Source organism: Gossypium hirsutum, chromosome D11 (assembly GCF_007990345.1).
Source record: "Gossypium hirsutum isolate 1008001.06 chromosome D11, Gossypium_hirsutum_v2.1, whole genome shotgun sequence".
Taxonomy (NCBI): Eukaryota; Viridiplantae; Streptophyta; class Magnoliopsida; order Malvales; family Malvaceae; genus Gossypium; species Gossypium hirsutum.
Genome location: NC_053447.1, coordinates 58,578,412 through 58,590,595, shown reverse-complemented (window position 1 = coordinate 58,590,595; position 12,184 = coordinate 58,578,412). Strand labels below are relative to the sequence as shown.

At 34.0% G+C, this 12,184-nt stretch overlaps 2 protein-coding genes across 4 annotated transcripts; both read right to left on the bottom strand.

The window, feature by feature from the left end:
• Window positions 1-1,605: 1,605 nt before the first annotated feature.
• Window positions 1,606-8,665, bottom strand: LOC107926758 (perakine reductase). Of its 3 annotated transcripts, none has more exons than XM_041104591.1 (8): window positions 8,354-8,665; window positions 7,948-8,115; window positions 7,623-7,829; window positions 7,389-7,561; window positions 7,054-7,150; window positions 6,764-6,917; window positions 6,541-6,602; window positions 1,606-2,073 (listed from the first exon to the last, which is right to left on the bottom strand). In XM_041104591.1, exons 1-8 carry the CDS (start codon window positions 8,420-8,422, stop codon window positions 1,828-1,830), a joined length of 1,176 nt encoding a protein of 391 aa, XP_040960525.1. In that variant the 5' UTR covers window positions 8,423-8,665; the 3' UTR covers window positions 1,606-1,827. The 3 variants fall into 3 exon arrangements, with proteins under 3 accessions (XP_040960525.1, XP_016713177.1, XP_016713176.1); XM_016857688.2 differs by having other exon boundaries at window positions 6,764-6,857; window positions 7,653-7,829; XM_016857687.2 differs by having other exon boundaries at window positions 1,607-2,073; window positions 7,653-7,829.
• Window positions 8,666-9,555: 890 nt separating this feature from the next.
• Window positions 9,556-11,777, bottom strand: LOC107926759 (perakine reductase). Its single transcript, XM_016857690.2, has 7 exons — window positions 11,677-11,777; window positions 11,353-11,520; window positions 11,031-11,237; window positions 10,757-10,929; window positions 10,424-10,520; window positions 10,160-10,313; window positions 9,556-9,971 (listed from the first exon to the last, which is right to left on the bottom strand). The coding sequence occupies exons 1-7, from the start codon at window positions 11,737-11,739 to the stop codon at window positions 9,784-9,786; spliced, it is 1,050 nt and encodes a 349-aa protein (XP_016713179.1). The 5' UTR covers window positions 11,740-11,777; the 3' UTR covers window positions 9,556-9,783.
• Window positions 11,778-12,184: the final 407 nt, after the last annotated feature.

The window sequence follows — 12,184 nt, the reverse complement described above, 5'->3', positions numbered from 1 at the left end:
ATTTTATGTTATTAGAAGTTTAATGGTTGATTTGACCTTGGTGATTTGAGCTATTCGAAATTGCAAATAATGAATGCCTTTGATAATTTTAAAATTTAACTATTCAAAATATTAAAACTTTTATTTGTTTATAAGATAGTGATTTTTTCACGACACAGTTATTATTTTATTTATTTACACATTATTTATTTATCTAATCAATATAAACGATTTTATTTTACAGTAATATATTTTCTACAACGAATACTCTAAATATGTCAAGAATTCTTAATATGTTCCTAACATGTCACCCATAGGTTATATTTTGTTTGTTTTATTAAAAACATTGATATTTATGTTGCAAGAATTTATAAATTCTGATAAAATGTTCGGAACATTTCAACCATAGGTCATCCTTTTTCCTCTTTTATTAAACACAGTAATATTTATGTCGCAAAAATTTATAAATATTTAGGGATAATATAATTTTTGATCTCTTAACTTGACAACTAGATCTATTTTGGTCCCAATTTAGATTTAGTTTAGATTTAATTATGTGACTAATGTTACTGGAATAAGACCGAATTGAACGGATTAAGAATTGATCGATAAAATAGTCCAAACAAAGGGATTGAATGATTGATTGGGAAACTACATGAAATTGGTAGAAATCGAAAAGAGGGACAAAATCGACAGTTGAACTAGTTTAATATGTTTTTAAATTTTTATAAATTTTTAATTATTGTTTGTGTTAGATTTGATTTTTCAAATGATTTGATATAACAAGATATTTTCTTAACCAAATTTTGTAAAACTTCGTGTTAAACATTGGAAATTATTTTCAAGTAATCTTCAAATTTAATGCTTAGAAAATTTTACTAGTGTTAAAACCTTCCAAAATTCCTTTAAAATCTAATTTTGATAAAACTTGGATTATGATCTAATAATCTTATTAAATAACACACTTGATCTTTGACACAATGCACTCAAAAGAAATGTTACCCAATGAATAAAAATAAGTGCTTTCAGTTCAGTACATCACATTTACAAGTCTCTTCAATTTATAAGGAACTAATACTTGCTAACATGCTATATCAATTATTATCAATATTCCCTCGAAATAAGCAAGATGGTTAGCATAAAGAATATCTTCAATCACCTTAGGATAAGCCTTGAATTTTCAGGATATACTTCCAAGTTTTACCCGATTTGGTCTAATCCATCGAACTTGGGAAATTGATTGTTTCGATCCAAATCCAAATCAATTTTAAAGATATGTTGCTATGTGTAGTTTTAATATTAAAGATGGATTGACTAACATCCAAAGTATAAGCAAAAATCAAAGCCCAAAGATTTTTTGTTGCCAAAATTTACTACTTAAACATGGTAAGTTTTCTGAGCAAGCAATCCCAGTTGATATTGATCCAAGTACGGCTAAAAACTACCTCAACAATATTGGTAATAAATTTTGCAATATAAAGATCAATAAGAGTAAAATGATAATGCATAATGAATAATAATAGTAACAAACTATTCAGGACTAATAACAAAAATATAAATTTGACATATGATTACTCCATTATTTGAGATGTTTATTTATCGAATTATCAAATTGATGAATTTAAGCACCAAAATTAACATTGAACATGTTGGTGATTCATTCATTAGTCAATAATAATATGATAACATATCGATATAACACCATCTATAAGATAGTATGTTCATAATATTTATTATGTCACATAATATATGATGTTTTTGAAAATGAATTATATTTTTGTGACTTAATATTTGAAAATTTATAAAATAAATTTTTAAACTGAAATTAATTTATTTATGATATTTATTTCACGTGGAATTCATCTCCAATGTCAGCTCAGCCTCCAATGCCTGCAATTTCTGGAAGTCTTTGATTTTTCTTTTCAGCTTTTTTGTTAGCTTCTTTCTTCTCATCTTCAGACGCTCTAAGCTTGCCACACTCTCTGCAGCATCTCTTTCGGTTGCCATCAACGATTCAACCATTACTCCTTTCTCCTCTATCTTATTGGCTAATCCAGTTTTCATCATCTTAAACTGAAGAATTTCTTTTGCTTTCTGCATTATTCAAAACCAGCAACAAACTATTTCACAATTAAACAAAATGTATGTTGAGAATGTAAATCTGTTATATTGGTATTTGTGCACAGTTAGTTAGGAATTTGTTAATAGTGTGTAATTAGCAATAGGATTAGTTACATTCTTTTGTATATATACCACACTATTTGTTCAAGTGAAAAAGCAGTTTTTCTCATTGAATGAATTCACTATTATTCAATCAATTCTTTCAATTTCATTTTCTTAACATGGTATCATGAGCCTAAGATCGGTTTTCCTCCGATCATCTTCGATCTAGATTTTTTTATTCTTTCATTCCTTCATTTTTTCTGTTACCCAGATTTTTTCATTATTTCATTTTCTTAACATGGTATCATGAGCCTAAGAATTCAAATAAATATATGGTTTACCGAACTTATATTATAATTAATGTAATTATAATTTTTGGATTAAAATATTATTATATTTATTTAATTCTTAAAAAAAAACCCTAAAACAAAAGGATATATATAATCCCGTTTTTCTTTGTTTGAGTCTAGCAGCCTTCAAAGAAAAATAACTCTCAAAACTATTTTGGGGATTCCTTTCGTTCGTAGTCAACTGGGTGGATTACGTAGAGGCCGGAATCACAATAGATTGCGGTTTGGTTCGACAGTAGATCAGACTACTCGTTGTTGAGGTGTTGCTGTCTACTTTGAATAAACATTAGGTAATTTCGCAACCTCTTTCACCTCGATTCGTTCCTCACACATGGATCCCTGATTAGGATCGCCGAATTTTTATTTTTCGCTGCGCCATAGGGGTGCCGGCGATCCAACAATCGCCTCACTGGTTTTCTTGCTGACTTCGAGTTCACCAAGAAGAAATCACCAACTGCCAATCATGTTGTTGATTCTTCTGATTCTCCTGATATGCCTGCCTCTTCATCATCAATCATTTCTGCTCCTACATTCACTTCTGAACAATATCAACAGCTCTTGAACCTATTAAACAAGGAGCAATTTGTGCAACCTGTGGCTCACATGGCAGATATATCCCCTGCATTAAATCCAATTCACTGGATCCTTGATATTAGGGCTTCTAATCACATGACTTATATTTTTAATTCTTTAATTCAACCTGTTGCATGTGCTATCAATTCTTTTGTTAAATTGCCTACTGGTAACACTGCCACCATCACTCATATTGGTAATCACAACCTTACACCTCATCACACCCTCAAAGATGTCCTTTACATACATTCCTTCAATTTTAACCCTATCTCCATTTCAAAACTCACAAAAGATCTTAACTGCTTTGTTTCCTTTTATCCTACATTTTGCATTTTGCAGGACCTTTGCAGTGGAAAGATGATGGGGATTGGTAAAGAATAAGATGACCTCTATCTGCTTCTACCTCAACCTTCACCAACTCATACATCTCCAATTGTATCTTTTCTTGTAAAAAGTTCAGATGTTACTTCACTATCTGTTTCTAAGCATGTTTATTATCCTTTGTGGCATGCTAGACTTGGTCACACTTCTCTTTCAAAGATGAATAAAATACATTTTTTACATAATGTTTCTACACATCCACATGATATTCAAACTTGCACTGTCTGTCCATTGGCAAAACAAACAAGACTGCATTTCCCACAAAGTGATTCAAGGGAATCAACACCTTTTACCCTTATCCATATTGATCTTTGGGGTCCCTATAGAATATCAACTCATTCTGGCCATAGATATTTTTTAACAATTGTTGATGACCACACTCGAATGACATGGATTTATCTTTTAAAACTTAAGAGTGATGCCTTTCTTTACCTTAAACAATTCATTACATTAGCCAAAACATAGTTTTCTAAGGTAGTTCGGGTTGTTCGAAGTGACAATGGTCATGAATTCTTCACAAAAGAAGGAACTCCATTTTTTCACTCACTTGGCATCATTCACCAATCCTCTTGTGTCAACACACCACAGCAAAATGGTGTGGCAGAACACAAACACCGCCACCTTTTAGATATTGCAAGAGCATTAAAATTTTATTCTCAAATACCAGTCAAGTTTTGGGGGGAATGTGTCTTAACTGCTTGTTATTTGATCAATAGGTTACCCTCAACAGTGATTGGATTGAAAACAACTTTTGAAATGTTATATCATAAGTCACCAAACCTTTCTCATCTCAAAACTTTTGGTTGTCTCTGTTATGCAACAGTCACCAATTATCATGACAAGTTTTCTCCAAAAGCAACACCATCTATCTTTATGGGATATTCTCAAGTACAAAAAGGGTATTTACTGTTCAATCCTATTTCACAAAAATTTTTTGTAAGCCGAGATGTCATATTTCATGAGTCCATCATTCCTTTTAAAACACCATCAAAAGATCAACCACTCTTTCCCTTGAATGTCAATGCATTTGGTTTCTTACATGATCTTGACTTTCTCCTTATAACCACCTCAATGTCATCACCACCACCACCACCTTCCATCTCTACTTCTCCTGCACCACAACCACCACCATAATTACCCTCTAATCTTCCTAGAAGAAGCACCAGAACCACCAAACAACCTGCCTGGATGCAAGATTACATTTGTCCTGCTTCATCCCCTTCTTCATCATCTTCTACTGCTGCACAAGGTTCGTATTCTATCTCTAACTTCATTACATATCATCATTTACCTTTACATACTCAATGCTTTGCTGCTTCCATCTCTCACATCCCTAAACCTAGAACCTACCAAGAGGCAATTAAACATGATTGTTGGAAAGCTACAATGCAACAGGAAATTAAAGCTTTAGAAGCAAACTCAACTTGAGAGGTTGTTCCACTCCCACCAGGCAAACACCTCATTGGCTGCAAATGGGTTTTTCGAGTCAAGTACCACTCAGATGGCTCTGTTGAACGCTATAAGGCCAGATTAGTAACTAAAGGCTACAGTCAGAAAGAAGGTATTGATTTCCAGGATACCTTTTCACCGGTTGTCAAGCATGTTACAGTCAAAGTCATCATTGCTCTTGCTGCTCTATATGACTGGCCTCTCATTCAAATGGATGTCTATAACGCCTTCCTTCAAGGTGACCTTAATGAAGAAGTTTACATGCAATTACCTCAGGGATTTGGCACTCCAGGGGGCACAGACTGCTCAAATCCCTTTATGGGTTAAAACATGCTTCAAGGCAATGGAATTTGAAACTCAATATGGCTCTCATCAACACTGGTTATGTTCAAAGTAAGCATGATTACTCTATGTTCATCAAATCATCAAGCAGCAAGATTGTGATCATGTTCATTTATGTTGATGATCTCTTGATCACTGGGAAGGATAAATCCTTAATTGAAGACCTACAAGCAACTCTTCATCAGAACTTTAAAATAAAGAACTTGGGTACTCTCAAGTACTTTCTTGGCATTGAAATTGCAATATCAAAAGAAGGTATCATCATGAGTCAGAGAAAATATGCTCTTGAACTCATTGATGATCTTGGTTTAACAAATGCAAAACCTGCAAATACACCCTTGGAGCAGAATTTGAAGCTGACAAGTTTGGAACATGATGCAGCACTAGGTATACAAAATGCAGATGCAGAATTAGAAGATGCAAGTGTATATCAGAGATTAATAAGGAGACTCTTATATCTCACCAACACTAGACCAGATATTGCTTTTGGAGTGCAACACCTTAGCCAGTTTATGCAAAAGCCAAAAAAGGAACATTATGAAGCTACTTTGCGTATTGTGAGATACATCAAGAAAAATCTTGGCCAAGGTATTTTTCTTGCAGCTAAAGGCACAACTGATATACAAGCATATTGTGACTCTGGTTGGGCTTTATGCAACATGACTAGGAAGTCAGTCACGGGATATTGCATCAAATTGGGAAATTCCTTGGTTTCTTGGAAATCCAAGAAACAAAACACAATGTCCAGATCATCTGGTTAAAAGGTTTATTAGCTGAGTTGGGAGTCCAAATTTCAAAGCCTATGTTGCTACACTGTGATAATCAAGCTGTCATTCAAATAGCTTCGGATCCAGTCTTCCATAAAAAAACAAAGCACATTGAAATAGATTACCACTTTGTTCGAGAGAAAATTCAAAAGGGGCACGTTGAAACTAAACACATCTCAACAAATGAGCAAATGGCAAATTTACTCACTAAAGGGTTAAGTATTCCTCAGCACAAATACTTAGTGTCCAAGTTGGGAATGAAAGATATTTTCATCCTCCAACTTAAGGGGGCATGTTGAGAATGTAAATCTGTTATATTGGTATTTGTGCACAGTTAGTTAGGAATTTGTTAATAGTGCGTAATTAGCAATAGGATTAGTTACATTCTTTTCAATATATACCACACTATTTGTTCAAGTGAAAAATCAGTTTTCCTCATTGAATGAATTCACTATTATTCAATCAATTCTTTCAATTTCATTTTCTTAACAAAATGTATGTGCAAATTTATCAATCAGTAATTAATCTCACTATACCAGAATGCTGGATTTGTACAGCTTTTCTCGAACAGCCAACCTAGTATTTCGCCGTTTTCCTTCTGTTTGCAACATCAGACAAAACAAGGTTCATTTAGGATATGTATTTGTACAGTATTTCCAGGGAATTGTGTTCGATTCTGCTTTGAATGTTGTTGAATGATCTGTATTATCTAATATCAAAAGAATAAATTGGATGTCGAAAACAAAGAATGTGACTCACCAGGAATGGGTGCTACATCATCTCCTTGATGAAGAACCCAAGCAAGTGATAGCAGTGCAGGGGTGCATCCATACTTTTTATCCAACTTCTCCATCTGCAAATACAACTTTGTGTTCCTGTCAAAGTTTTCTCCTTGAAACCTTGGGTGAAATGTCTTTAAAGAAGTCCATCAGTAAAAAAAAGGGTACTAATTAGAAGGATTGTTTCCATGCACAATTGAGTATAGATTAAAGCCAAAAAGAACTTGACTGGCCAAAAGAAACAATCGATAAAGAGCTTAGTTTCCGTACCAGAAAACTAATTCCAGGCACAGTTTCCGCAACAGTCCTGCCACCGAAGAAACCACGACCGAGCAGGCTATATGGAACTATCCCAATCCCAAGTTCCCTGCAAACGGGGACACATTAAACTAATTAAGCATTCCTTTTTGCTTGAATTTGAGAAGTAAAAGGAAAAACAAAATCTAAATAACATTTAACAAAGGATATAGTTCACCTTCACTACAATAAGAGATAGGATAGAAATAGAACAACAAAAACCAAAGTTCAAATTCCTGTCAACTTATACTTTTAATGATTCAGTATACTATTTTTCAATAAAACTAGTGTTGGGTTTTTGAGGAAACCTGCAAAGGGGGATTATTTCGTCCTCGCTATCGCGAGTCCAAAGCGGCCACTTCATTTTTATGGCAGACACAGGATGAACAACATGTGCCCTTCTTATGGTTTCAGGGCTAGCTCCAGATAAACCAATGTACTTTATCTTCCCCTCTTCTACCAGCTTCGTCAGTTCTCCCATCTAAAATTGAATTAAGAAAAGCAGCTTAACATCATATTTCCACCGCACAGTAAGCAGTTACAATATCCTCTATTGGTGTTTTAGTGTCGACCCTGTGCTGGTAGTAGAGATCAATGTAATCAACATCAAGGCGCTTCAGGCTAGCCTCGACCGAGGCGCGGACGTGTTCAGAGATACCATTTATTGCAATCCCAGTCGCAGGATCCGACTTGACAATATCAAATTCTGTGGCTAATTGTACATTCTCTCGTGGTAATTGCTTCAATGCCTGAGAAAAGATTGGTTTTTACGGGTAAATACTTATGAAATCATGTCAATAATTTTTTTCAGTTAAACTCTAAAGCCTACACAGTAAAACTCTGCTGGAACTGTGGCAAATATGCTACCTTTCCAACCAATAGTTCATTACTTTTGGGTCCATAGATATCTGATGTATCAAAGAAAGTGATTCCTATGTCGAATGCTTGCTTGATGATGGAGATGTCAACATCTTCAGGGACAGGATAATTGTATATTCCTGTAAGCCCCATACATCCAAACCCCAACATGGAAACCTACAAAATAATAGAATTTACAACAAAAACGAGACAGGAAGATACTGTTTTGAACAAGCAATTGGTTTAACTGAACAAGAACTTGAATAGATCATAGACAAGGGGATCCAGCATCTCAATTTTAGAAGTTTTCTGATTCAAAGTATGTCTCAGGTGTCAGTTAATAAACATAGCTGTACTCTACTCATAAATAACACCTCAGTCTTGAGAGAGTTCACACAGAAGAACAGAGTCTTACCTCAAGCCCTTGAGTTCCCAGTTTCACTCTAGGAATCACACCGCTCTGATTTTGCTGCTCCTCGCCCATCGCTTCTCTCTTGTTCTTGGCTCAATGCTTTTCCTCAGTGTACGGTTGAAAAAACAGGAACTAAAAACTGCTTAAAGGAAACACACTGATCTACGCCATTACGTATGCAACTTTTCTTCTTTTTGGACAAACATTTGCGTAATTATAAATATATTAAACCCCTGTTTGGCAATCAAGATTTGGATAAAAAGTGTTGGAATTCGAATTCCAAATCCAAATCTTTTGCTTGGATATCCCACAAAAAACTGGATTTGGGTTTGAGCTAATCCAAGCTTTATTGCCTCACCCATCACTTTTGAATTTTAAAATTAATTATAAATTTGGAATTTTCAAAATCAAAATTTGATAATAGAGAAAGACAAATTTCTTTCAAAGTACCAAGTACTATAGTATACTAATAAGCGTATTATTCGTGGCTACGTAGACATAAAAATAAATTTATGAGAAATTAATAAAGGTTTTAAGATGTGTATCAATGTCATTTTCTCTAAGATTTTATTTGTTTTCTCTTATATTATGATGTGCAAAAAGGTTATTGGCAAATAAATTTTGGAGATACAATGAAGCACGATAACTGTTTACGTTTTGCAATGACGAAAACAATTCATTGAGTACTGAGCGGAACATAACAATGATATTAATTTTTACAAGAAAAATTTTCAATAAATATTTATGGAACAATCTAATAATATAAAAGATGGTGAAAATAAAAAGGAAATTTGTATATATATTTGTGTCGTACAAATGAAAATTCATTCTTAAGATGTCTCATGTTTCTTCATAGGGATATAATTACAAAAAATAGATAGTTATATTATTAATAATAAACATAATTATTCAATAGATGTATCATTGAATAATCATGATATTCATTATTAATAATAAAGTGATATAATTTTTAAATTTAAAAAACTCATTATTATAAATAGCAACAATTTTTGGTTATAATGAAGTGACATAACTTTTAGTTATTTATAACTTTTTATTTGCAATTATTTGAACACTATATATATTTTGAAGATATTTCAATATTATTTTTGTGTATGTGCGGAAGGTGTATTTCGATGTACTATTTCGAGTTTACGAAATAACTTGATATGTGTAGATGCAATAAGTCTAGTTGCAACAAATTGTTCTTAAAATAGCATCTTAATCATTGCTCTTAACAAACATATTTATAGTAAACTGACTTGCTTCCTTATTTGATTTTATTTTTGGTAATGCTGAACTGACTTCGGGTTTCAATGAACCCTCTATTTATACTTCTAATCCTTCAATAGCTTCAGTGGGTGGAGAGTCCATGGGCTATAAGCATCATAATATTCTGCTGCAGGTTGCGCAATCATTGTTACTTTTAACTTTCAATCTTCTTCTCCTTTGTGGGTGGTATTAGCGAATTTCCATGTTAGGTGACTCAATCTATCTGGTGTCCTGGACCCAGCTATCTCATTTAAAGGAACCACGGCAGTTATCTCTTTTAAGTCTTCTTCTGTGAGCTTCAGTCGTAGAGCATCGATGTTGCTTTCGAGATTTGTTATCTTGGTTGTTCCTACAAGAAGGGTCAAAAATCATATTTCTAATGCAACATCAAAGAAAACAAGGGTCATACAGGATGTGTATTTATACAATATTTCCAGGCAAATCATTCTACTGTGATGTACTTGAAAGATCTGTATTATCTGATACCAAAGAAGCAAATTGGATGTTGGAAATAGGGAAAGACGGAAAGTGACTCACCGGGAATGGGTGCTACATCATCCCCTTGATGAAGAACCCAAGCAAGTGCAAGTTGTGAAGGAGTACATCCATGCTTTTGAGCCAACTTCTCTATTTGCAAATACAATTTCTTGTTCCTCTCCAAGTTTTCTCCTTGAAATCTGGGGTGAAATGTCTTGAAGAGGTTGGAAACAAGTACAAAACAAAAAAAGCTACCAATTTAGAAGAATTGTTTGTATGCAAATCGAGTATAGATTAAAGAAATAAACAATTGAGTTTCCATACCAGATAACTATTTGCAGGAACACTTTCCGCAACGATCCTGCCACCGAAGAAACCACGACCGAGAGGGCTATATGGAACTATCCCAATCCCAAGTTCCCTACATATGGGGACACATTAAACTACTTAAGCATTCCTTTTTGCTTGAATTTTAGAAGTAAAAAGGAAATAAAATTCTAAACAACAGGTAACAGAGGATATAGTTCACCTTCACTACAATAAGAAATAGGATGGACAGAACATCAAAAACCAAAGTTCAAATTGCAGGCAACTTATACTTTTAATGATTCAGTATCCTACTTTTCAACGAAACCAGTATGGGGTTTTTGAAGGAACCTGCACAGGGGGATTATTTCGTTCTCGATATCACGACTCCAAAGCGACCACTCCATTTGTAGGGCAGTGACGGGATGAACAACATGTGCCCTCCTTATGGTTTCAGGGCTAGCTTCTGATAAACCTATGTACTTTATCTTCCCCTCTTCTACCAACTTCTTCAGTTCTCCCATCTAAGATTGAATTAAGAAAAGCAGCTTAACATCATATTTCCTCCATATATTGAACATTTAAACCACGAAAAATAAAGGATGTGTTAAATTACAGCACTTACAGTATCCTCTATTGGTGTTTTAGTGTCGACCCTGTGCTGGTAGTAGAGATCAATGTAATCGACATCAAGGCGCTTCAGGCTAGCCTTGTTCGAGGCGAGGACATATTCAGGGGTACCATTTATTACAATACCAGCTGCAGGATCCATCTTGACAACACCAAATTTTGTGGCCAATTGTACTTTCTCTCGTGGTAGTTGCTTCAATGCCTGAAAAGAGATTGGTTTTTACTCATGGAATCATTATAAAATATGTTGTTGCAACTTGCAATTAAACTCAAAAGCTACACACTAAACTATATTGGAATTTTGGTAAATATGCTACCTTTCCAACCAATATTTCATTAGTTTGAGGTCCATAGATATCTGATGTATCAAAGAATGTGATTCCTCTGGCGAATGCATGCCTGATGATGGAGATGGCAACCTCATCAGGGACTGGATCATTGTAATTTCCGCTAAGCCCCATACAGCCAAACCCCAACTTGGAAACCTACGAAATAATAGATTTTACAGCAGAAATGAAATGAGACAGGAAGATACTTTTTGAACAAGAAATTGGCTTGAGTTCGGATGGAGTTAATAAGGAGTTCAAGCATGGTTTGAAGTGAACAAGAAGTTGAAAAGACCAGAAGGACAAACATCATACCTCGAGTCCTTGAGTTCCAAGTTTCACTCTAGGAATCTCAACACCCTGATGCTGCTCAGCCATCTTTTCGCTTTTATTGTTAAGGCAATGCTTTCTCTTGGCGTAGAGCTGAAAAAACAAGTAGATATATGTGTAGTATTTATAGTAGTCCAGAATCTTGGATAGAATTGATATATAAGTTGTATTTCTATTAGTCCAGAATCTTAGATAGAGTTTGACTGTCAACATTGTGACTTCACTATGTATGTCACCTCAGATGCATGCATCACCCCATATGCAATTATAAGTATATGGAACTATTTTTAAAATTGCAATCTTATTTGAAACTAAACGTTTTTCAATTTTTATTATTGCTGCCTTTAAAAAACAAAAATATATGTTTTAGATTAGGCTTGAAATCGTTGCTTTGTTTTTCATTTTTTATTTTAAATATTATTTTTAATTAAAACTTGGATTTTTAAAAAATTTAATACTATTTAATTTGAAATTGGTGTTTTGTCTAAATTAT

Excerpts from the sequence above, each read along its gene's own strand:
- LOC107926758 (XM_041104591.1), bottom strand. The coding sequence starts at position 8,422 with ATGGGCGAGGAGCAGCAAAATCAGAGCGGTGTGATTCCTAGAGTGAAA. Across the intron at positions 7,830-7,947 it reads ATGAACTATTGGTTGGAAAG|GCATTGAAGCAATTACCACG; the intron begins GTAGCATATTTG and ends ATCTTTTCTCAG. Across the intron at positions 7,562-7,622 it reads AAACACCAATAGAGGATATT|ATGGGAGAACTGACGAAGCT; the intron begins GTAACTGCTTAC and ends ATTCAATTTTAG.
- LOC107926759 (XM_016857690.2), bottom strand. The coding sequence starts at position 11,739 with ATGGCTGAGCAGCATCAGGGTGTTGAGATTCCTAGAGTGAAACTTGGA. Across the intron at positions 11,521-11,676 it reads TTGGAACTCAAGGACTCGAG|GTTTCCAAGTTGGGGTTTGG; the intron begins GTATGATGTTTG and ends ATTATTTCGTAG. Across the intron at positions 9,972-10,159 it reads TGATGTAGCACCCATTCCCG|GAACAACCAAGATAACAAAT; the intron begins GTGAGTCACTTT and ends CCCTTCTTGTAG.